General features: G+C 43.2%; 1 protein-coding gene across 10 annotated transcripts in view; it reads left to right on the top strand.

Annotated features, from left to right (window-relative positions):
- PLCH1 (phospholipase C eta 1) overlaps positions 1 to 26,671 on the top strand; it is a 199,378-nt gene that overhangs the window by 12,066 nt on the left and 160,641 nt on the right. For 9 of the 10 annotated variants that reach the window (XM_061637103.1, XM_061637110.1, XM_061637109.1 and 6 more), the window contains exon 2: positions 19,674 to 19,791. In XM_061637103.1, coding sequence (XP_061493087.1) covers positions 19,713 to 19,791 — 79 coding nt within the window. In that variant the 5' untranslated portion in view covers positions 19,674 to 19,712. Of the gene's footprint in view, positions 1 to 19,673; positions 19,792 to 26,671 lie in introns of those variants that run through there. The other variant, XM_061637112.1, reaches the window with a different exon arrangement.

Here is a 26,671-nt window from a genome sequence, read left to right as displayed (position 1 = left end):
TTTCCAAACCTGTTGTTGATGTCCTTTAACCAGAGATAATGGTGATCTTGGTGGGACTTTCTACATGCACAGCAAATGTTTTATTTATTTATTTATTTATTTATTGGGGTGTGTGTGTTTATGCCACCCTTCAGTGCCAAGCAAAGGGGGGGGAAACAACTCTCAGGGTGGGTAGCTTACAATTAAATAAATAAAACCATAAATTTAATGACTAAAAATGAAATTCAGAAAGGTGGATAAAACATAGGATGCAACCATCTTGCACTAGGTGACTTCAAAGTCTTTCCCATTGTTCTGAAATAACATCGAAGCTGTTGCCAAACAAGTGTCTATGGGAAGGACGTTCCTCAGAGAAGACCATAAGGAAAGCCCTGCTGGAATAAGTGAAAGGCCCATCCAGTCCAGCATCCTGTCCTCAGCGGGGTCAACCAGAAGCCCATGGGAAGCCTGCAAGCAGGACCCCAGTGCTCTTTCCACTTGTGATTCCCAGTAACTGCTATTCGGAGGCACACTGCCTCCCACCGTGGAGGTAGTCATCGTGGCTAGTAGTCACTGATAGCGATATCCTCCACGATTTGTCTAAGCTTCTTTTCCAACTCTTCATGTTGGTGTCCATTATCACTGCCTTTTATGAGAGTGAATCCCATAATTTAACCGCACATTTTGTGAAGGAATACTATTTGTGGAAAAGATTTGGTATCAGAATCCACAAAGTCTGTTCTCCAGTTACTACCTGCCTTTCTTCAGATGGCCTGGGGTCAGGAAGGAGAGTCTCCAGAAATGACTGCAAGATTGAGGCAGGCTTGTGTGGTAGATGGAAGTTACGGCTCTCAGTGCTATAGCTTGTACTGGTAAATACCCATCATATTTTCTGCTTTAGGGCCTAGCTTCAAACAGTAAGGTGGACCTCTTGAAGAATGTTTTTAGAGGAGGTGCATATTCTTCTCTGAACTCCCTCAGACTAGAGATTGTGCATTTTGATTTTAGCCCAGAAGTGGAATAGCAGCCTGCCTGCTTCTGCTCAAGGTCATATAAGCAGGCAGTTGTGTTTCTTAACAGTCGCTGAGGATTGATAGGACAGTTTCCTCTTTATCACAAGTGTTTTACTTCCAGGGATCTGTATGTGAAGAAATTGCCATAAATCTACATATTTAGATAAATCAAATATCTCAGCCACAGGAATGGTAAGCAAGTGTTAAAAATTTCCCACTTGCTTCACTAAATGATGCAAGCCACTCTCTCCCCTCCTTTGCTCAGCCTGTTCTGATGTCTGGCATTTAAAATAGCTGGTGATGGTTACAGTGAAGGTACTGGTGAAGTAATGTATGTAACTTCACAGTGTCAACTGCTGGCTTGGCCTCCTTGTCCCGCGCTACAGCAGTGGTGCAGAGTAGAGCTCCAGTCCATTCCAGTCATACCTGAACCCGCCAGTTCTGCCCCCTTAATGACTCTGGGTCAGACCACTGTTTGAACTCAGTATCGTCTACGCTGACTGCCAGCAGCTTTCTACAGTTTCAAGCAGGACTGTTTCCCAGCCGCAGCTGGGAACTGAACCGGGGACCTTCTGCATGCAGGGCAGATGCTCTGCCACTATGCTACGGCCCTTTCCCTCGAGCGCTATTGAGGTGCCAGCATCAGCAAGTTAGGGTGCACTGTGTGGGCCTTTAACTCTTCTCAGCCATGCCGTTTCCAGGCCCATCTGTCCCTTTAGTGCCAATGCACCGAGCATGAGGCTGGCAAAGGCCCTCGCTCTGCAGTTCCCAGATGCCCAACTGTTGCTTGGGAAGTACTCCGTAAGGGACTTTGAAAGGTCGGTGGGGCAACCCACTGATGTGATAATGACTGTCAGGGGAATTGCCCCAACCTGTCAAAGTTGGCCCCTGGGGGTGGGGGCAACGATTGAATTGTCTGGTCAAAATGTTTCCTCACCCCACCTTAGTCCCTGTCACCACTTGGCTGAGCCGCAGCAGTGGTGGCCCTGGTACTTGTCCCAGTAGGCCGCCTGTTGGTGCTGAGCCTTGTTTCAGGGGAAGAGAGGAGAGGGGAGAGTAGGGGGTGGTCATAGAGAGACCTGAGGAGGCAAGGAAGGTCCCAGGAGTTGGGCTGCCTGAAAGAAGAGAGTCGAGACCTTAGGGACATGTGAATGGAGGATCTTGGAAAAAGAGGAAGGCTAAGAGAGGATGAGGGTTTTAGAAAAGAAGAATCCCAAGAGCCTTGGCAGGGCTGTATGGTTTGGCACAATGAAGGCTGAGAGAGGCTGGAGGGTGGACTGTCAGGGGGCAAGTAAGTTAGGATGGCAAAGGAGCAGAGAAGCCAAGCTGGCCAGTGAGGAGTAGCGAAGGCTCACTTTCCATGTATCGATTCCTTTTGCAGTAACCAGTGCAACCCACTCTCTCTGACTGCAAGTCTCCATCCTTGCACGGCTGCATTTGTGGGCCAGGATTACAAACGCAGCAGAATGAGGTGGGAGAGTGGACTGAACAGCTTAAGGCTGCTGGGGATGTGTTGCATGTGGGTAGGAGAATTAGAAGGCTCATGCTTCTGTCTGTCGAGACTCCCTGCAAGTACAGAAGAAGCTGCAGACCACCAGTCCCTCTATCTCAGGCTTGTCTACACTGACTTTTCAGAGGGTTCGACGGGGATCTCTCCCAGGCCTACCTGGAGATACTGGGGATTGAACCTGGGACCTTCTGAATGCAAAGCAGATGCTACACCGCTGAGCTACGGCCCTTCAGGAGATGTGGGATGGTCAAACCTTCTTACAGTGTGCTTCTCTTTCCTTCCGCCATAAGAATACAGTTACGGAACCCTTTCTAATGTAACGGTGAGAAAACAAAGACAGATGGCTGTGCCTGGCAATGTTCCTTTGTGCATTGCCCCAGGGACAAGCGATTCAAAGGAGAAGGGAAGCCACATGGCCCCATGTCCTGGCAACATACTTTAAGGCCCCCAAAAGAGGGACATGGACCTCAGGGAGGCAAAATCATGCTCTGATTAGCAGCTTGAAAGGGAAAGGCAACAACTGTCTCTATTATAGCAGTAGGGAGGGATGTGTGTATACCACCTGGCTGAGTCAGCATGTGTCAGGAGAGATGAATGGGAAGCTTGCATCTCCTCGGTAACTGTCTGTGACCAGTCTCAGAAAACTCCTTGTTAAATCATAGTCATTATGTTGTAGACTAATCACTAGGCATCAGAATATTTCCCCAGAGTCAAGTGGCGGAGAACACGGTGTGACTGAATCTTCTTTTAAATTTTCTGTTAACCTTCAGGGTGAAAACAAAGGGTTATTTTCTGCAGTGATTTAGCAAAGCGCAGACAAATGCTCTGCATCAGTAGCCCTGCTTGGTCAAATGACACTTATGGTGTACATGACGTTTCATACAAATTACTCTGCAGTTGTTTAATCCTATATAGGGCATTGCATCAGATGGTCACAGTTCTGTAAACTGAGTGCTCTCTGGTCTTTCTTTAGTGGCAAAGGGTGTTGCTCAGCGGTAGAGCAGCTGCTTTGCGCACAACAGGTTCCACTTTTCATAACCAGCAGAAAGATTTCTGTTTGAAACCCTGGAAAGATGCTGCTAGTCAGTGCCCAACTGGCCTTTTCCAACCTGGTGCCTTCCAGATATTGTGGTCCATGCTGGCTGAGGCTGAAGTTCAACAATATCTGAAGGGGACAGGTTTAGGGAAGGCCGGGGTTGGCAAGGCTAAGGGTGGAGTGGCCAGAATGGCCCCAGGTTCAGTTCCTGGCATCTTCGGGTAGGAGAGACTCCCTGTCTGTAACCCCGGAGAGCCGCTGCCAGTCAGTATAGGCAATGCTGAGGCAGAGATGGACCAATGGTCTGACTTGCTATAAGGCAGCTTCCTATGTTTCCGTGTTCACCTCTGGCCATTATCCCAGTGACTCCTGGCAGCAGGAACTATGCACATGCAGCATTCATACTGATATCTCAAACCAGAGCTAGGGTAGAGCTTGGAAAAGTTACTTTTTTGAACTACAACTCCCATCAGCCCAATCCAGTGGCCATGCTGGGCCACTGATGGGAGTTGTAGTTCAAAAGCTCTGGGACTAGTCATAATACCACGCAGATGTGGTTTTCTAGCTCTTAAGGGACACTCTGGCACTTTCAAGTTGGAAGAAAGGCAAACTGAACTATCCACACAGTCTTCCAGTGCTGCTCTGCAGTCATTGGAGCACAGTCAGCCCATCAGTCCATCTAACTCAGAATCATCTGCACTGATTGGCAGTGGCTGTCCCGGTTTCACATGGGGGACAACCCCAGCCCTCCCTAGACATGCTGGGGATTGAACCTGGGACCTTCTGCTTGTGATGCTCGAGCCTTGAGCTGCAGACCCTTCCGGTCACTGCTGTGGGGGCAGCATGTGTGTCTCTATCTGTGCTGCCAGCATTAAGTTGCCACGTGCATATCTCTGCAGGATGAGTGCAGAGAACAACTGTAGTAGCAGTGGTGGCAGATGACAGCGTTGGTTCCCCGGTGAACAGAGCACAAGACAAAGGACCGTTCTTTCAGTCACTGTGGGCAATGTGCTATCAGTAACGAGCTGTATACAGTTGTTTGTTTCTGTACAACAGCTTTTTTATCCTGCCATTCTAATGCTTATGCATTACTCAGTGTGGGTGAGAGTGGCTCAGGTCACAGCACCACAGTCTAACAGTATTATCAAACAAAATGCAACAAAGGCAGGCACAGCATATAAACTGCAGTCGTTAGATTAAACCTTACCTTCCTGCCAGGCTGAAGCCTTCCTATTTTTTTTAATTAAAAAAAAGTTGTCATAGATGGCAGCACAACCAGAGAGGGGACCATCTGAGTTTCATGGGGCAAACATTGGTGCCACCACTAAAAAGGCCTTATCTCTTCTCCCAACCAACTGTGCTTCTACATTAGTAGAATGTGCAGGAATGGGGCGAACTAGTAGGGGAGCGCCGAGGCTGGTATGGGAAGAGGGGGGACCCTTGGGTCTCCTGGAACCAAGCAGAGTTTTTAAAGCTATTGTTGGCTTCGTGCATAGGGGTTGTCTGTAATGATAAGGGATCTTTATTGTGTGTTTGTGCACCAGGTATCTAGGGAGGTTTAGACCTGTCACCTTACAGCACACAGATATCTGTTTTAGATTTCTTGATGCAACAGGTGATGTAGCAGTGGTGTGCCTTGTTCCATTACTGTGTACGTCCTGATCTGTTATGTGCCATCTTTGGAGGTGAGCGGTGGGTGGACAACAGGGACAAGAAAGGAACAGGTGCCTTGCCTCCTGCTGCCTTGGGAGACTAAGGCTGAAATCTTAACCCCACTTACCTGGGAGTAAGCCCCATTGAGTTCAGAATCGTGCTGTAAAGCTCGATTTTGCAAAATTCAAGCAGGCAACCTGTCAGGCCTTAGAAGGGGCTAATTTATTTGTAATCGATGGGTGATAGTGTCCATGTCTGAGCAGGTTTGGAATCTAGGGGGATCTTCAGTAAGGCGTTAGCACTGTTGGTTGGTTGGTGTTGGTGGTTTTTTACCAGCTGCATGTATTGCATAGGCTCCTTCCCTTCCTTAAAGAGATGATCTTGCCCTGCTGATCTGTGCTTTGTAACTCCCAGGACTTATTATTCTAACATAACTGTAATGTCACACCTCATATCTTGATGTACATAGGGAGTCATGAGCATAGCTAGCTGATTTTTTGGCAATTGGACTGACTACCTCATGAGTCTCCAACCTTTTCGGCCCTGGGAGCTTATTTGGAAATCTAAGAAACTGTTGTGGACACTGCAAAACTCTAATTTTGTTGTGCCCCAGGTTAGACGGGGTGGCTTGGAGGAGAACACTGACTTTCAGGACTGGGATGACGAACTGAGGGAGGAGAGCGTGCAGCGCCCTCAGTCACCTGACCCCCCGTGGATGCGCACCGTGAGCTGTCACAGACTGTTTCTATGGACACCTCCTTCACCTGCATCTGAGGTGCTGCCTTGTCAGCGTGCTGATCCCCAGCAGAACAGACCGCTAGCCCCCATCAGTCAGAGGGGGAAGCTGAGGTGTAACCCCCTTTGCCCCATTCTTGAAGGCTTCTGAGGCGCAAAGAGCAACGGTCAGGGTTAAGGAGGAGCCAGAGACTTCCCACGAAAGTCAAGCCTTCTTAAGGAGGCACACAAGGGGTGTATGTGTGTTTTGCTGCATCAGTGTCTGTAGGTTAGTAAGGGAAATTAGTTTCTAGAAAGCATAGTTAATGAGTTGAAAAGCCTTTGAAGTTGCTGTAACCTTAATAACAAGAGAAAAACTCACAGAATAGAGTGCGCTTGGATTTCTTGGCTTTGGGCAGGTCAAATTTCAGAGAAGAAAAACTGATGATGCTCAGTTCCCCCCCATCAGGCAAAATACCTGCCCCCCAAAACAAATAAAATCCAGAACAAAAAGCAAACATTATCTCCCCAAAACAGGCAGCCCCCCAACTAAACATCCAAACTAAAAAAAATCCCTCAATTTAAAATATAAAATAGGAAGGTGGAGGAGGCCTTGATGGGCATCAAGGGGGGTGTCTGCATGTGCCATGGTGCCCATGGGGACCAGACTGGAAGCCTTAGGATTACCTGTTTGCTTCTAAGGTCTGGGTTGTAATAATTAAAGCCCTTGATGGTTTTGGGATCCACATGTCTGAGAGCAGCCTTCCCCATCTCAATCACCACCAGAGATTTGGACTAAAAATCCTATCAGCCCTGCTAGCATGGACATGATATCTGGGGCTGACATTTGGAGGGCACACAGTTAGTGAAGACAGTTTTAGAGACCATTTCTTTGTGCTCTCTTCCATGATGCATTCAGTCAGTGTATTATGCCCTGCTTTGTTTAACCTCACTCTGTGAAGTCAGAAGGTTCATAAGCCAGAGGAGGCTGCAGTGACCTGGAGACAACAGAATGACCTCCCTGTCGAAATGAGAGGTTGTTTCTTTCTCTCTTTCTGTGTCCCAAAAGGGGGTGTTTTTATATTTTATGGCAAGGCAGATTGAATTGCACTTCTCTAGATATGATTAGACTTCAACTCTCGTTTCCCCCGAGCATTGGTCATGCTGACTGGGGCGGATGGAACTTGGAGTCCAACAACATCTGGAGGGTCACAGGTACCTTATCCCTGTTTCATGGTATTTCTTTTGGCGAGCTGTTTTGAGCTGATGAAAATATAGCCTAATATATGCACTTTTAAAGAGCCATGTGCAGTTTCAAGGCTGCAACCTTAGTGATGAGTATAGTGATAGGCAGTATAATATGTGAACCACCTTGGGCTTTTGATTTATGTAACTTTAAAGTTGACAATGAGGACATTGAACTTGACAAGGATTATCAATACTTTGGCACAGTCATTAACCAAAATGGAGACAATAGTCAAAAAAATCAGAAGAAGGCTAGGACTGGGGAGGGCAGCTGTGAGAGAACTAGAAAAGGTCCTCAAATGCAAAGATATATCACTGAACACTAAAGTCAGGATTATTCAGACCATGGTATTCCCGATCTTTATGTATGGATATGAAAGCTGGACAGTGAAAAAAGCAGATAAGAGAAAAATCCCATCATTTGAAATGTGGTGTTGGAGGACAGCTTTGCAGATAGCATGTACTGCAAAAAAAGACAAATAATTGGGTGTTGGAACAAATTAAATCAGAGCTGTCACTAGAAGCTAAAATGATGAAACTGAGGTTATCATACTTTGGACACATAATGAGAAGACCTGATTCACTAGAAAAGACAATAATGCAGGGAAAACCAGAAGGGACTGGAAAAGGAGGAAGGCCAAACAAGAGATGGATTGATTCCATAAAGGAAGCCACAGACCTGAACTTACAAGATCTGAACAGGGTGGTTCATGACAGATGCTGTTGGAGGTCCCTGATTCATAGGGTCGCCATAAGTCATAATCGACTTGAAGGCACATAACAACAACAATAATCAAATATCATAATGATCTAATATCTAAAACTTGTAAGAGGCCATAAATATCTAAAAGTTTGAGGAAGCCATTGAAATCTGCATTCTTCATGTTTCAGATTCAAAGATAATTCTTTTGTCAATAATCGCTGTCTCAAAAGATTTTCTATGAGCACTCAGTGGACCTTTGCAAAACAATTTAGCAGATGTCTCACACATTGCTTTACGAGTTAAGAGAAAATCAGTACAGGGTTTAAATATTAGCATGCTATGTAAAGCATTGCACCCTGCATAATTTCATGCAATAAATTGAACTGTTAGAACTATATATATATATATATATATGCATATTTTTTGTTTCTGAGCCAAGACTAATTATTAGCAAAAGTATAGGCTGTTCTGTTTTATCACCCTGTTACTTCTTTTACTGTTCTGTCCAAGCATGTTCTGTAGTAACAGATTCGGTGTTAAATTCCATTGGTTTCCACTGTGATTGGCAATGCTAGACATAATAGGACTTTCCCCATTGAGCATCTCCTCTGCTGGCATCCATAAAAAGTAGTGGCCAAATGGTGGCTTTCAAGTTAGTGATGAAAGTTCAGGCTTGTGTGAGTGTGACTCCGTCTTTGTGGGTAGAACAAGTAAAATGATATTCTTGGATACTGACAAAAGGGTATATAATCTTGGTCTCTTTTGATCACAGGGACCAACATGGGAACAAATGTCAACTCTACATGATCTTTACACATCTTTACACATGATTCATTTGTGGCTATTGGATGTTTACTATTCTGGAGCGCTTTGTAAAACAGTGGCCAAAAAAAATGAGCTACTTGAATTTGAATGTATTGTGTGCCTGCTGCTCCAGTTGGGCTGTGCAGACTTGGGCTCTGACAGTGGGAGAAGGGAGCGGTAAACAATGATCTGTGTCAGTCAATAGGATTCCCTGCTGACCAGGCAATACATTTAACTGGTAGAATTGAAACAGAAGATGGGGGGAGGGAGAAGTGTTGAAGGAAGATGAGATTAGTTATCTCCTCACCCAGCAAGCCTCTCAATTTAATGCAGTTAAACTCTTTGGACCTTAGCAAAGAAATGAGACGGGGATTTGTTGTACACCGCCCAGAGAGCTATGCTAGTATAGCATTATATAATAAATACAATAGATCCAAGATCTTGTTCCAAGATCTTGCCCAGGATTATCATTTTCCTCCCTCCTGTTACACCTACTGTCTCTGCATCGGCTTGGGAACTCAATATTATATATCATTAATAATAATCCTCCAACATTCTCTGGGATGCATGTATGGCCTCTGTCTTTTTAAAATCCTTCCAACAATCCAGTGTGGTAGGTTAGGCTTACCGATAATGCCTGGCTTGAAGTCACTCCATCAACCACATGTCTGTGGAGTGATTTGAACCCAAATCTCTAGGTTGAGCACTGAGTCCACTTCACCACGTGTGCTCACTGTAGTGGCGGTGGAAAAGACTGATTCCTATGGCTGATTGTCCTGTGTGAATTCAAGTGCAGGGGCTAATTTGCTCCACTGCCTCATGTGGATCCCAGGTTGGGCAGTGGAAGATATTGCTATGCTGTGGCCGTGTCAAGCTGTGTACACAGTACTCTGCCTGCCTTCTGCATTAGAGAGTCAGTAAAGGAGACAGAGAGCCATGCACATGGTGATAGGTCAAGCGTGTATCCATCAGCACTGACCACACATGTGGTTTGGTGCTGTAGTCCATCTTAGTCATACTTTGCTGACTAACTTGCCCATTGATTTCAGTGGGTCTGCTCTGAGTAGAAGTTGGTTTCTAGACAACAGTATAGCTGGACACTCGGTTAGGGGCATTGTTTCTCAGTCAGACAAATTTACCAGCTTCATGTGAGGGGATAAATGCTTGAAAGGAGGATTAATTCACACTACTTCATATGCACTGAAACAAAGTGGCTGTAAAATATGCACACTTCCATCACAGGAACTTCAGAAATATCGCCCAGATGTTTTGGGTTTTAAAAAAAATGCTCTGGGTATGAAAGGTTTGTTATTGGTGTCATAACACTTTTTTCCCCAAGGCACTTCACGTATATTCTTTCATTAATCCTTGCAATGGCATTGTAAAGGGACCCTTGTGTTGTAGAAACAGGGTTTAGACAGAAAGAAAGAGTTATTTTGTCACTCCACCCACTGTGTGTATATGTGTATCACCAATACTTTCATAAGCAGAGAAGATAGGCCCCTGCAGCTAACAATCTAAATAAATTGGCTTTAGCCCATGTGGTGCCCTCCAAATGTCGTTGGACTCCAAGACCCATTAGCCCAAGCCAGTGTGGCCATGGGTCAGGAATAGGGTTGCCAGGTTCTTGGCCTGAGACTGATCCTGTATCTTTAGGAGAAGAGAAAGTCAGCCAAGTGCAGGTGTTCTTGCAACTCTGTAATGGGAAAAACCACATGGTGGAATTCTCCCTTCGTCCTGCACAACTTTTAAAGATACAGAAGACCTCTTGGTTTCCAGGCCTGGCCTCCAAGAGGTCTTCTGTATCTTTAAAAGTTGTGGAGGGGGGAGGGAGAATTCCACCTTGTGGTTTTTCCCGTTACAGGGTTGCAAGAACACCTGCACTTGGCTGAACTTCTCTTCTCCTAAAGATACAGGATCAGTCTCAGGCCATGGACCTGGCAATCCTAGTCAGGAATGATGGGAGTTGTGGTCCATTGTCTGGAGGGCTACTGGTTCCCCATCCATAGGTGGTTTCCTTTAATGTTTCGTAGAAAACAATAACCTTCTTTATATGGGATGATTTTTTAAATTTGATTTTCTTTTTCAGAGCTTGGAAAAGTTACTTTTTGGAACTACAACTCCCATCAGTCCAATCCGGGGGCCATGCTGGCTGGGGCTGATGGGAGCTGTAGTTCAAAAAAGTAACTTTTCCAAGCTCTGCTTTTTCTATGTCAGTGTCAATGGCATTCAGTTAGAGACATCCCATCCAGTGGCCAGAGTGGTTTAAGAGTCAGCTCCTCTTCAAAAAATTATCGGCCAATATCTTTATTGAATAATGACTATAAAATTTTTACAATGATTTTGGCTGAAAGAATGAAAATAATATTGCAACAATTTATTCAGGAAGATCAAGCGGGGTTTTTACCTAAAAGACAATTACGTGATAACGTCAGGAATGTTTTGAATGTGTTGGAATATCTAGAACAACGAAATGACATACAAGCTGCTTTGATTTTCTTGGATGCTGAGAAAGCATTTGATAATTTGAATTGGAAATTTTTGTTTAAGGTTCTAGAGCAAATGGACTTTGGAGTTAATTTTATAAAATGGATCAGATGGATTTATACATCACAGAAGGCACAGATAATTGTCAATGGGGATTTAACGGACTCATGTGAAATACAAAAGGGTACAAGACAGGGATGTCCATTGTCCCCCCTTCTATTTATTCTGGTTTTAGAAGTGCTGCTTAGAGACATAAGGCAAGACAAAAGGATTTCGGGAATAAAGATAAAAAAAGAGGAATATAAATTGAGAGCATTTGCTGATGACTTGATAATTGTATTAGAAAATCCCTTGGAAGGAATCAAAGTATTGATGGATAAACTAGAAGAATTTGGACCATTAGCAGGATTTAAGATCAATAATAAAAAAACGAAGATGTTGGTGAAAAATTTATCTTTAAGAGATCAAAAAGAGTTAATGGAGAAGATAGATTTTAAAATAGAAAAAAAGGTGAAATATTTAGGTATCATTATGACAAATAAAAATTCAAAGTTGTTTCATAATAATTATGAAAAACTATGGACGGAGATTAAGAAAGATTTGTTAAGATGGGATAAATTACAGTTGTCATTAATGGGCAGAATATCTGTAATAAAAATGAATGTATTGCCGAGAATGATGTTTCTATTTCAAACAATACCTGTCATATCCTCTGATCTACCTTTCAAACAATGGCAAAAAGATATTTCTAAATTTGTTTGGCAGGGGAAAAAACCAAGAGTTAAATTTAAATTATTACAAGATGCCAAAGAAAGAGGAGGGCTGGGATTACCAAATTTGAGACTTTATTTTGCTGCTTGTTGCTTAGTCTGGATAAAGGAATGGATTCTATTGAGGAATAAAAGATTATTGCATTTGGAGGGTCACAACCTGAAGTGGGGATGGCATGGATATCTATGGTATGATAAAGTAAAAGTTAATGTGGATTTTAATAATCATTTTATAAGACGTCCTTTGTTGAATATATGGAATAAATACAAAACAAGGTTTTTTTTCGAAAATACCACTATGTGTTTCAAGTCAAGAAGCATTTTATAGAAGAGAAATGGCTGGAAAAGAGAAATGGTTAACTTACCAAGAACTATTAGAAAATGTGCATGGTGAATATATAATGAAAGAGAGAGAACAACTAATAAAGGAAGGATATAGTTCACAATGATTTGCCTATTTACAATTGTTAGAAAGAGTTAAAATGGACAAGAAAATGTATGGGTTTGAAATAAATAAATCTGATTTTGAAATAGGTTTGTGTACAAATGATGAATGTATAATTGCAAAAATGTATAAATTTTTATTAAAAATGGACATGGAAGAAGAACAAGTAAAAGAGTGTATGGTTAAGTGGGCAAAAAAATTTGGTTATAATATACAAATGGATCAATGGGAAAATATGTGGAAAAAAGGTTTGAAATTTACATTATGCTATAATCTTAAAGAAAATTTTTATAAAACGATGTATCGTTGGTATATGACTCCAGAAAAGTTGTCAAAAATGTATAGTAATGTTTCTAATGTATGTTGGAAATGTAAACAACAAGAAGGATCTTTTTATCATATGTGGTGGTTGTGTAAACAGGCAAAATTATTTTGGGCACAGATAGGTAGGATGATGCAAAAAATGTTAAAGATAAATATTCAGTCAAAACCAGAATTTTTTTTATTGGGTTTTATGGATAAACAAATAGAAAAGAAATATGGAAGAATAATATTATATATGATCACGGCAGCAAGATTACTATATGCACAAAAGTGGAAAATGGAATCGATACCAACAATGGAAGAATGGCTATTGAAATTAATGGACTTAGTTGAGATGGACAAATTGACATGTCTTATCAGAGAAAAAACGACAGATACATTTCTTAAGGAATGGAAGCCTCTTTTGGACTTTTTGTTGAAAGAAAAAAATGAAATGATGATAATGGGATTTGACGATTAATTAAGATAGACTTTGGAAAAAAGTGAATTTCATATGTTTTAGGAGACAGGTTTGATATATATTATATACTTATAGCTGATCTGTAACAAATCAGAAGTCAAGTTTTTCTTTTTATTTTGTTGTTGTTGTATTGTTTTTGTTGTATTTGTATTTGTTTTATAAAAATTTGAATAATAAAAAAAATTATTATAAAAAAAAGAGTCAGCTCCTCTTCCCAGGGAATTCTGGTGATTTTAGCTCTGCGAAGAAATAAGGCTTAAAGGGACGTTACCGAATTCTTTTAACCTACACAGGAAGTGGATTGGACTGTGAAAGACCAACCTAAATAGTGTTTGCATTTTTGAAAATTTGTAGGTTAGTACGATATTTCAGCACATGTCTTGTTTGTTATTTGGGCTGATTGCAGGTGTTGCCACCATTCACCATACGCTCAGAGGCACATGTTACCAAATTCTTCCAAGCTACACAGGAAGCGGATTGGACTATGAAAGACCAACCCAAATTGTGTTTGCATTTTGACAAATTTATAGAGCAGTACAATATCTCAGAGAGGAGGTCAAGTCTCCTGCTCCCGTGGTGCATTCACTATAGCTGCTCAATTTCCCTTCTTTTTAAAGTTTGATAGAAATATCTGTGGGCTATAGCTACGTTCTTAAACCGCAAAGGTGTTTTGCCTGTTAGTGAATATGATTCTGGAACTGTAGGCAGTGTTTCAGTCTAAAGAATCAGACTAAAAACAAAGGATGCAATTTCCTTTTTCATTTTTTAATCTTGGTGTTCAGGAAAATATCCTCACAAAGCTGCAAGCATAATTGCATAAAAAAGGGTAGACAGTATGTGTGGTAACCATTTTTGTCTAATTCTAAAGGGATGACAGATTATAGTTATGGCAAACCAGGAAGTGATGGGGGGACAGTGTGAAGGGTGAAGAGGAGAGGAAGGCATGCATAAGCACCAAGCTGATTTCTAACGGCCAGCTGAACTGGTCCAGTGTCTAAAACCAGTGGATTGATTAGAAATGTGGATGTTTCTATAGGATGATTCTCATGTAAATTGTATCTGTAATGGGTATGCAGAAGGGAGCCGTCTGCTCTGGCCACGGTGACACATACCTTAGTTACATCCCGCTTAGATTACTGTAACGCGCTCTACGTGGGGCTGCCTCTGAAGACTGTTCAGAAACTTCAGTTGGTGCAACGAGCTGCAGCCAGAATGTTAACTGGGGCTGCTTACAGGGACCATACGACTCCCCTGTTACAAAAGCTCCACTGGTTGCCACTCTGTTTCTGGACACAATTCAAAGTGCTGGTGATGACCTATAAAGCCCTATATGGCTTAGGTCCAGGCTATCTGTCAGACCGTATCTCCCTATATCAGCCTGCCCGGGCCCTGAGATCCTCAGGAGAGGCCCTTCTCTCAATACTTACGTCCTCACAAGCACGACTAGTGGGGATGCGAGATAGGGCCTTTTCGGTGGCTGCCCCGAGGCTTTGGAACTCCCTTCCTAGGGAAGCAAGAATGGCCCCCTCCTTGCAGTCCTTCCATCGGCAAGCAAAGACTTTTTTATTTCAACAAGCCTTTGGAACTGAAAGCTGTTAAGGACAGGTCTTGAAGGGTGCTGCATTGCTGTTGCCTAACTGTATTATTTTAAACTGAGTTTGAATTATTTTAACTGTATGTATGAATGGTTTTAATACTGTAAATTGTTTAATTTGATTTTAATCTAGACTTTTGTATTTTTTAATTATATGTGTGCTTTTATCTGGAAGCCGCCGTGAGTTCCAGTTTTGGAAAGGGCGGGGTAAAAATAATGATAATAAATAAATAAATAAATATCCTTTCCCGGTTCATAAATAATCTCTAGTGAGAACTGGGGCATGCATATGGCAATGTAAATAGGGCCTCTGTAGGATTACTCCCAGACTCCAATGCAAGGATCATCCTTGGGCCACTTATGCATTGCCCCAAAAGAGGAAATGTGTCACCAAAAAAACAAACAAAAAACAAAAACAAAAAAACAAAAGAGAGCACAGGTTTGCATAAAATGTGCATTTGCTACCTTTATAGGTAAACGTTTAGAAAGACTGGCTATTAATATTTAATAGTAAATAAATGCATACCGAAATATATAATTTAATTCATTAGAAATGTAATGCACCTCACTATACAGGTGGCCTGTATGCCTGCTCAGGCTGCTGTCCAGGTGCTGACTCTTGATGGACTGCTTCAAGGCCCCTGCTGCTGTCGCTTCTTATGTGTCTTTATCTTTAAGCCAGACTTGGACTGGAAACCATTCAAACAGAAGCCTCCTACAAACAGAAAATTGTATTTTGTCTAGTAGAATATAGGCCACCCTAGACTGTGTCTAAATCCATCTCCAAGAATAAACGCATGTGATCTGAAGCAGGGAAGGAGGGTCTGCTGCCCATCTTCTCCCCCCCCCCCCATGGCATCTCTGATGAGCACTGGAAAAATGTCTGTATTTCCCTGCTTTCATGGTGACCACATTTTTACAATTTATTAGTGGAAACTCTAGGGTTTTCATTTATTTATTCAAAAGGTTTTCATTCATTTGAATCTTGATGTTGGCTTCTTTTTCCAAATTGCTCTGGATGATTTTTTGAAATTTTGTCTGCTTCTTTGTCCGAAACCCGCATTGTAAGGGAGAGCTGTAGGGTGGTAGAGCTCATGGTTTGCTAGGTTCAACCCAGATAGGGCTGGGAAAGGCTTTCTATCTGAAACTCTGGAGAGCTTCTGCCAATGATATTTGGAGTAGATGGTCTGTCTTGGTATAAGGCACGTTCCTGTTGAAGAAAAAAAAACTCAAAAATGAATTGGATGACATGATGTGAACAAGGGAAGCCTTGTGGAGAGAAATCCAATGATCAGCTTCTCAATGAGTTATATGTTAGTCTCTGAAAATAATAGTTACAATTGCTTGTATTGTTTGGGGCCGTTGCCACAAAACAATAGACAAACAGTAGATGCTGCTGAATGTTCTGAAGGGCTAATTGTTTTTCAAGGATTTCCCCCCCCCCCCCGGTTCAGTGTTGTCACCAGCAACTTGGATCTTTACTGGACTTGCTTATGAGTTTGCTTATTCTACGTTTTCATTGGAACTCTCCTGAGTGAGTAGCAAAATGCCTACCACTGTGGTGTGTCTGGAGGGTGGGCTTGTATATTGGGCGTGTAGGGAGATGCAATGCATCCCTTTGTAGAATTATGCTGTGGTTTGCCAGGGATAGTGGCTGCAAAAGCATCCTTGTGTGCAGTAGGGATGGGGTTTGCTGCTTAGTTCCTATCTGCCGATAGTCAGTCGTTCCATCCCGATCTGCCCTTTTTTTGTTCCCGCTTGCTCTGGCACTTGCAGATTTGATCCGCTGTTGTTGTTTTGTGGTTGCAAAACAAATTGTGTAATTTTTAACGTAAATGCCTATGTAAATGATCACGGTGTTCCACGAGGTTTATTTTTTCCTATTTGTCTCACCTACACACTGTTACGAATGCATCACCTTAGATGAAATTACAAAGATAATTATGTAAAATTGGGAAAAAATTCTAAAAAAAACACCCATGCCGATTACAGCCACAGCCTGCCGCAAAAAATCAGTGCCAATTACAGCCACAGCCCACTGCAAGGAATCGGTGCCGGTTTGAAATGGAAGCAGACTGTCGAAGTCAGTCAGAATCCAGTACTAAGTCCGATTTAGTGGATATTCTTCCCCATCCCTACTGTGTAGCTATTCTTTCTAGAGTTCACTTCAGTGGGAGAAAATGTAAAGGGCTACACTTGGGAACGCCAAGTGTTCCTGCCCTGGGCTCCTGCTGGGAGGAAGGGCGGAATATAAATCAAATAATAAATAAAAAAATAAAATAAACACCATTAGACGGGATGGTGGCTAAAGCTGCTCCTTGCACCTTGCTTTCCCTGTATACTCCCACCCTGGATTCTATTCCGTGGTCACACTACAGCATAACACAGGTGGAAGCCCAGCAATATTCGGGGGAAAATGTTTTTCTTTATTGTTTTCTTCCCCCCATTTTTCCAATTTTTTCAGAAAAAAAACACATGAATTTTTTTAAGAAAGGGAAAAAATGTGCCCCTTCCCATTTTTTTCTGTTCCCTCCTTCCCAGGCCTTTATTTGTCTAAACACAAGTGAGTTGTTAAACGCAAAGCTGAAATAGTCTTCATTCACATTGAAATGCTACATACAGTGGTGGCTGGTGGCTCCATGTCAGTGGGGCAGTGGAATCCACTCTGGATTTTAGTCCAAACTTTCCCCGCTGACATGGAGCTATTGGCCGCCACTGGCTATATATATTATTTATTATTTATTTTATTTATTTTCATTTCTAGACCGCCCATAGCTAATAGCTCTCTGGGCGGTGTACAAAACCATCCATTATATCCATTATACCAGGGACTGGGAACATGTGGCCCCCTCATACGTTGATGGACTCCACCTTCCATCAGCCCCAACCAGCATGGCCAATACTCGGGGACGATGGGAACTGGACTCCAATAACGTCTAGAAGGCCACAGGTTCCCCATCCCTGGTGTAACATAGCATTTCAGTGTGCAAGTAGACTCTGTTCCAGCCTTGTATTTAACAGCTCGCCTGGAAGTCATAGGCAACAAAGAATTTCTTGCAGAGGATGAACAGGCTTGCAGAGGAAGGATAGATCTCTCCATCCTGGCTTCTGTCAGTACAGTACCCTTGCTTTGTTTGCTTGTTCATTGGAAGAGAAGCTTGTCTCCTCTGCCAGCCTACTTGGTTAAAAAGCAGGCTAGTAAACTGCCAAGACATTAGTATTCTATGCAGGCTGCAGAGGAGAGGGCTTGGAGATGCAGGATAATAGCCTCTTGGCATAACTAAATGGCTGGCTGGGAAGCTTTGGGGGCTTACTTACAAGGCTGTTTTATTCATCCTTTTATCCATGCAATAGTGCATGAAAGTTACCAGACCATATAGATACGACCTTTTGTCTTGGTCTGTAGGAAAAGAAGCTGTGATTCTCTCTTATTGGCGCCTCAATTGTTGTGCAAACAGACACTATCTGGAATATAGTATAGCTGTAAGCACCCAATAATGACAAGCCACTATTTATAAATGGGGAAATGAAGGAGAGGAAGAGTGGTTAGTGGAAGACCACCTGGTGAATCCATGTTGTTTCAGGTGTGCTGCATCCAAGTTGATAGCTCTGCTCACTGGGCCACAATCTTAAAATGTGCATGTATATGTATGGAAGGTAGCCAGTGTGGTGTAGTGGTTAGAGTGTTGGACTATGACCTGGGAGACCAGGGTTTGAATCCCCACACAGCCATAAGAACATAAGAAGAGCCTGCTGGATCAGGCCAGTGGCCCATCTAGTCCAGCATCCTGTTCTCACAGTGGCCAACCAGGTGCCTGGGGGAAGCCCGCAAGCAGGACCTGAGTGCAAGAACACTCTCCCCTCCTGAGGCTTCCGGCAACTGGTTTTCAGAAGCATGCTGCCCCTGACTAGGGTGGCAGAGCACAGCCATCATGGCTAGTAGCCATTGATAGCCCTGTCCTCCATGAATTTGTCCATGAAGCTCATTGGGTGACCTTGGACCATTCACTGCCTCTCAGCCTCAGAGGAAGGCAATGGTAAACCCCCGCTGAATACTGCCTACCATGAAAACCCTATTCATAGGGTCGCCATAAATCGGGATCGACTTGAAGGCAGTCCTTTTCATTTTCATGTATGGATAGATGGATATGTTATTGCTCTGACCCAATGCAAAATGGCAAGATGTTGTTGGTGTTTAAATTTGACTGTACAACAGATTCTGCATTGTGCTTCTTTTGCTTTGAGTCCGAGCAATAAGGTTTCACAGATTTCTTGTTTCCGTCTTTCCCTCTGAAGGGAAATCTCTTAATGGAAGGATTTTCTCCTTTATATTCTTCTCTGTAGCTTCTGCCCTGTCCTCCACAGAGCAATTTTTTACTTGTTAATATTTGTAGCATTGCCCTATCCCATGGGACAAAATGGGCCACACCTAAGGGGAGCAGGCTAGCTTAGGAGATGCAGGACAGCTCATGTAACACGCACAACTCTGTACTGAAACACTTTGCTACTTCTTGCTGCCTTCGCAGCTTCTGCCAACAGAGTCAGCTGCCTCGCTCTGCACAGTGGTAGGGCCGGCCTAGATTGAGATCAGGGTGAGAAAGCAATGAATACCTGCATTGTTAAACACCCGATATCTTCCATATCCCTGGTATTTAAGCTTTTCTCTCCTTGCTTTCTATGAGTGGGCGTAATTGTATGCAAGTGGTCCTAGATGCCTTGATGATGGGCTAATTACAGATAACTATAAGTGGCCGATTCTTAGACAGTAATTGCTGAAGCATTTTGAGTACAGCAAGAATCTTCTTTTGGGGGGGATGTACAAAAGATTGTCCCCAAATAACTCTTTTATTAGGACTAATATAACTGGATTGTTCTTCCTTTCAACTTAATCATCACCTTCACATTACCAACACTTCTCTCCTCCTTAATTTTGCAGGAAAATTGTCTTTGATGCTGAGAATTAAGGCTCCTAACGATGAGTTACTGGAACCTGGATAAGAGAAACTGTCTGCAGTATTGCAGACATTTTTTGGTGGATAATGGAGTTTTTCACGGTAAGTGGCATGTTACCTCTTCAGTTTCTGTCGTCTCCAGTTTCCTACCTCCATTTAAGAATGGCTGAAATTACACAGTAGTGGCTGCCCAGCCAATGATCCTTATCTACCTGCAGAGAACCAGTTTTAAAGCTGAAGTTTGTTCTGAAAGTGCGGCTTTCTTACTTGCTGGTGCGTGAGACGTCTGTAATGTTTTAATGGAATGGGAACAAGCTATTTGGGGGTAAAGCAAAATCTGCAGCATAAATGTAAGATGTCCTATTGATATTTATCATGCTGTCATTCAGACAGAAGCACTTAAACATTGGAATTTGATCTTTTGTAGATTCCAAAATGAACTGATCCACTCTGCACCTCCTGGATTTGTGTGCAGATCAGAATGTGGTCATCGTTTTCGCGTTTTTCTGAATTTTGCAATGCTGAAAAAACATTCTCAAAATGTGTTTTAAAAATGTGTATTTCGTGAGAAAAGTTCAAAAAATGGGAATGCAAATTATCATGTTGATTTTTTTAAAAAAAACTTTTTTTTTTTAAAGATTAATGCAGAAACTGGATGGAAAGGACTTAAGAAATTGTCCATCCCTACTTTACAGCTTGGTTCTCAGGGCAGGCTCCAGTGTGTGGGCAACCTAAGCATTAATCCAAATCTCTTTACCATATTACCATGTAGCCTTTGGGATGGGCTGTGTCTCAAAGGTGAAGCAGATATTTTGAATGCAGAAGGTCTCAAGTTCGATCCCTGGAATCCCTAGACAGAGTTGGGAAAGACTCCAGCCTGAAGAACTGCTGCCAGTATTTGTAGATCAGCCTTCCCCAGATGTTGTTGGGCTACATCTTCCATCAGCCCCAGCCAGCCTGGCTGAAGATCAGGGATGATGGGAGTTGGGAGTCCAAAAAATCTGCAAGGGAAGGCTGGTGTAGTCATTACTGACCTAAATGCACCAATGGCCTGACTTTGTATAAGGCAGTTTCCTAGCCTAATGGCAATCTTATGTTAATTCATGCCCTGATTAATGCTGAAACTCTCTGTAGTGTACAAGGTCTAAGCAAGTTAGCTGCCATCTTTGAGATTGAGCTGCCATGCCATGAGTAGGCTTACTATTTCAGGTTTCCATAGGATGGAGACAAATATATTTCCGAGTAGAGGGCAAAAGTAACAGCAAAATCCACAGGCATACTCCTGGGTCTACTCATTGCCTGAATTGCAACATTCAGTATATTTTAAACAAGTATTTATTGTTTTTTTTTAAATCACATTATAAATGGTTCTCCCAAGGAATAACTGTATACAGTCTGAAACACAAGAGGGAGCAACTATCATTTGCCATCCCTAAATAGCACCCTTGTTCGGAGGGATACACAGAATTCTGCGCTGGAGTCATGCCTAAGCATTGGTGCCTAGATTTGGGTGACGGTTATGCCTGTACCTGGTGTTCTGCTAGTGCTGGAAATGACCACTACTGATAAGGGGGCTTGCATTGCATAGTTAAGAGTGATGGATGGGCTCAGGAGAACTAGAGCCAATAGATCTGCTTTTTTTCAGGTGGGCTGGCCTTGGCAGAGACTTGCACCACTTGCAGCTAGACTAGCATCCTGTACACAGCAAGTGGGATGGAGCTCTCTGGCCCTTTATGTAACATCTCCTACCTGAGTTCTGGAGCAGAGCCAAATTTATTATAATTATCAAATCTATTCCTTATACATATTGTTGTTTAGGTTGTTTTTAACTGTTTTTAATTATGTGTTTTAAAATGATTGTAACCCACCCAGGGACCTTTAGGTGAAGGGCGGGTAATAAATAATAATAATAATAATAATAATAATAATAATATGTCTCAAAGTGATTTATAGTCATAGAATAAAAACAGCACAAAAACAACTGAAAATAGGTTTTAAAACAATACTACCTTTTCATCCAGATGGGAAAGCTTGTCAAAACAAAGATGACTTCAGTTGCTTCTCGAAAGTACGGATAGTGGGTGCCTGCCATATCTCAGCAGGAATGCTGTTCTGCAGAACAGGGGCAGCCATGCTGAAAGCCCTGTTCTGAGTTGCTATGGAGCGGGCTTTTGGTATTCTTGTGACTGTAAGAAGAAATTGTCCTGCAGAACAGAGTGGCCTACTGGGTATATAAGTGACAGGGCAGTCTCTCTTCCGCCAGCCTTCTCTGCTAGCAGTGATTTTAAGGGGCAGTTTTATAGGAACTTATTTATTTATTTATTTATTACATTAGTATCCCACCCTTTGTCCCAAAGGAGCCCAGGAAGCTGCTTTATCCTAAATCAGACCCATTGGTCCATCTTGCTCAGTATCATCTACACTGACTGGCAGCAGCTCTCCAGGGTTTCAGACAGGGATCGAACCTGGAAACCTCTGCACGCTAAGCATATGCTGTACCAATGAGCTTCGTAAGGGTCAGAATGGGAGCAATGCTAGTTTCTTTTTCTTTTCGCCACTGATAAGATGCTATGTTAGGCCGGCTGCGTTCATTACACAGCAACAAACCTGGGTTTGCAAACAGGTGTGAACTAGATGTGCATCGTGGAAACTGCTACTGCTACCCATTACCAGCCCTTCCAGGAAAAGATGGTATTAAGATAATCATCAGAAATCTTTCTCCAGATGTCCTGCCTTCAGAGGTAGGTGGTGACCAGAGAGAAAGAGTGTTCTTGATGGTGGACCTTACTTCTGGAATGCCCAACCCAGAAAGGCCAGCCAGGCATCTTTTTATTTGCCTAACCTCTTTAATGAGGGTAGTTGGGTGGTGAGGTTGGTTGCTTTTCTTCCTGTTGATAGTGTTCTTTTACTGCTGTTCGAGCTACTCGTACGCTCTTTTAAGAACTTGCTCCCGCTATTTGATTTTTATTTGGTTGCTGGATTTGGAATATGTTTTTGAAAACTGTTGGCATGCTGCTTTGTAGATTGTTTAAGTTCAACATTAAGTGGCTTATACATTTCTGAAATGAATGAATGAATGAATGAATAAATAACAAAGGTGGAGTTGAAACCAATCCCAGCATTCTGATGAAAACTTGAGTGTGTGTGTGGTCATACTCAGAATGCCCATTTGTTGCATTTAGAGTCTTAGGAAAAAAATTCATGTGTACGTACACACACAAATGTAATGTAGGAAGTACTGTTACAAGTATTACAGGGCACGCTTCTGTGCATGTTCTTGTGCAGTGAAGTTTTGGAGTGAAGAGGAGGAAAGCGAAGGGCTTATACTTTCCCCTTCCTCATGTCCACCAGAACTGTGGTTAGCAACCTTTTGGTCTCTGTGGGGAGCAAAGGCTTGTGGGCACAGGTAACTAATATTGCCTGAGTTTAATCCTCTGGCATTCTTCACTAGAGGGCAGCATTGGACTTAAAATAAAGGATTTCATTCCTTTGCCTAATCTCAAACCATCACGTGAAGCTATAAGAAATAATATATAATTAGATTTGTATCGTCTTGAGATGTTATTAAATACTGACTTGCACTTTTGCAGCAGTTAAAACTACAGTTTTAAAAAAAAGGTGTGAAATAGCATTTCAGTGTGTAGTATTGAATGAGAACCATCTTTTACGGCTACTTCTTCACAGGCAGCGAGTTTTATTTATTTATGTATTTATTATTTGATTTACATCCTGCCCTTCCTCCCAGTAGGAGCCCAGGGTGGAGTTTTGGGGTTTAGGAGTTTTGGACCTCCTATCCTGGTTAAAGCACCCCAGGTCCAGCTCAAGTAGTCTGTACAGTTGTTTCTGAATGCAGATATTTTTACTTTTAAGTGTTCTGGGGTGGCGAGATATGATGTTGGAATGGTGCTGCCTGATGCTACTGCCCTTGAATTTTCCTTCTCCTCTCTTCTCCTGCCTGCTGTGAAACGGAAGTGGTGGCCGTGGGCCCTTGACTAACTCTGTACACCTTCCCAGACTTGGCATCGGTGATCAGCATCTGCCAGGAGCTGCAGACCATTGGTTGGAAATGCTGAAAGATGAAGCCCAAACTAGCAGAGCCCGGAGGAACAAGAAAGGAATTGTTCCCTGCTCCTTCCGCTGCCACCTGGTGGCTTTTCCATTAGGAAATGTGATCCGGTTTTGAAGGGTCCCCTTTCCAGTTAGGAGGGGTGCTAAGGACAGTGAAGGGATATGGATCACAGTATATCAGAGGTGAAGAACCTCAGGCTTGGGGGCTGAATGTGGCCCTCCAGGTCTCTATATCTGGCCCTCGGGATTCTCCCCAGACCATACCCCTCACTGGTTTTGCACCCTGCTTGAGTGTTTTTGCCTAGCTAGACTGTGTTGAACTCTGACAATGGCTCTTGGCTTGCCTGGATGGAAGGTAGAGATGTGGATGTAGAAATGAGCCTGCTTTGTGGAGGGAAAATTGATGTACATTGCTCCACCTGCTGTCTGGCTTTGCCAGCCACTGCCATGGGGCCCTCAGAAGGATGTCCAGAAGGGAGTGCAGATCTCTGACCAGTGGAGGCTGGTCCATTAGGGCAAACAGGGCACTGCCCCACCCACCTCATTCTGTCCCCTCCTGCCTGCCTTCTGACTTGCAACCAGACCAGAGGGTGGCACTGGCTGTCATCTTCCTTCTCCTTCATCTCAGCATTGCCTGTGTAGAACTCAGCAGGGAGGAAGATAGGGACAAAACTAAAATTAGTTGGCTCTGCCTGTCATTGGCTCTGGCACCACCTACTGTTGGCCTCTCTTTCTTCCACCCCACCAATCCCAGTGGGCACCAACCGCCACCGCCTCTGACTGAGAGATGTTCCCTACTTGTTCCGTTACACTTTCACTCATTTAGGCCATGCCGGCGTCTTCTTGCTTCAATGAAGATCCATGCTGGTGGGGTCACTCTCATCATTGCTGCTAACCTTGGCCTCAGCTCTTTGCCCTGGGCCAGAAGGGCTAGGCATCAGCTGTGGGTTGGTGGTGGTACATTACCATGTTTTAAATTGTTTTTAAAATATGTGTTTTAAATTGTATATTTGTTTTAATGTTTTTGATTGCTGTAAACCGCCCAGAGAGTTTCGGCTATGGGGCGGTATACAAGTGCAATAAACAAATAATAAATAAATAAATAAATAAATGTTGCACTGGCCCCAGAAAAGCGGTCAGCATGAAGAAGATGCTGATGGTGAAAACAAATGTGTGAATAGGGGTGCCTACTGTGGGTCTGCTTCCTGGGCCTTTAAAAAGCCTGGACATGTTTCCTCTCCCTGCTTATAATTGCTCTCTCTTCCTGCCCAGGTTTGACTGTGGGAGCTCTTGGGAATATTTTGTTGATCTTGTAACCTCCCCACCAGGGCCGGCTCCAGGCATGTGGGGGCCCTTGGGCATCAGCTTGCCCTGGACCCCCCGGTGTGTGTGCGTGCACGTGTTTGCAGCCCTTAATGAAGATGGCGGCCGTGGTTTCCCTAGGGGGAATGAAGCCTCCGCTGCCATCTTTGTTGATGGCACACGTGCGTGCTATGCGTGCACATCTTTGCCATCAACTAAGATGACGGCAGCGGCTTCAGTACCTTAGGGAAGCTGCGGCCGCCATCTTCATTAAGGGCAATGCTAAAAAGCCGGCTGACAGGTAAGTGGGGGGCGTGGGGGTGGCACGGATCGCGGAAGGGGAACGGAGGGCCCCTCAGGGGCCTGTCAGGCTCCTGTAGCTCCAGGGCCCTCAGGCCAGTGCCCAACCTGGCCGCCCTTTAGAACCGGCCCTGCTCCCCGCCCCAAACACTAAAGATACATATGCTATGATAAAATACCTGCAGAATTTGGATTTCATTTGGTGCTGGGTGTGGCTAATTTGTATAGATAGAGATTATTCTGGTATATTGAGAGTTCAGCAGATAAATCCTCATATCATCATCATAATTATTACTCTTTTTTTGAACAAAAAAAAGCAGGACAATTGACCTGCACCATGTGTGCCATGTTCATTTGGTCTACAAATAAGATCAAGTGAGACTTGAGATGTTTTTGTGTGGGAATGAGACGCTGGTTGATAGACAACCAAGTCATATCAGAACAGACCTCTTAAAATCAATATATTAAAGTACCTCAGGGCCTTTGATTTTCAGTGGGTCTACTCTTTGAGTATGACTGACATTGGATATCAGCCATTGTATTGGGTGTCATCAGTACTGGTGTGCTTGGACATCATGCCAAGGCATAACTTAGCATGATGACAGTGAGCCTTGGGTTCATGTACTCGCCTCTCCTCCTCGATGTGCCTGCTAGGAGGAACTCAGAAGCTTTCCATTTTGTTGCTTACCCACAGTTTGTTGTGTTGTCTATATCAATGAAGTGTGGTTAATGCAAAAGATGGGTGATAATTCTGGTTTGTTTTAAATAAGGCATATTTACCATTAACCATGGTTTTGGGTTTGGACAAAATGCTAAACTGTGGTTAATCAAAGTGATGCACGTTCGCACTCATCCCCACCGTATAGGATATAAGGAGCAGGGAACATATATGAGCCCAAGGCTCATTGCAGCATATTCTCTCCATGCTTAACTGTGGTTTGATGCAAGTGTAGCCAATGTGGTGCCCTCCAGCTGTTGTTGGACTACAACTCCCATCATTCCTGACTTTTGGACACACTGGCTGGGGCTGACAGGAGTTGGAATCCAAGAACATCTGGAGAGTACCCTGATGGTTTATTGTGGTGTCTGAATGCAGCCAGTGTCTCCTTAGTTCAGCTGAGGCATTTTCCCTTGAGAGGAGGATAGGTTATTTGTTTTCGTTTTCATTTCCGCCTGCTTGATTCTCTCTGTGTTATACAGAAGTTATCTGCTTTGGTGCTAATTTTGATGCTAATGTGAGGAGGACTGAAAAGCAATATTCATTATTTTTTGTTGTTGTTCTAAATAGAAGCTAGAATTACAATTAGCACGA

Source organism: Rhineura floridana, chromosome 7 (assembly GCF_030035675.1).
Source record: "Rhineura floridana isolate rRhiFlo1 chromosome 7, rRhiFlo1.hap2, whole genome shotgun sequence".
NCBI lineage: Eukaryota > Metazoa > Chordata > Lepidosauria > Squamata > Rhineuridae > Rhineura > Rhineura floridana.
This window is presented reverse-complemented; position numbering and strand designations above follow the sequence as displayed.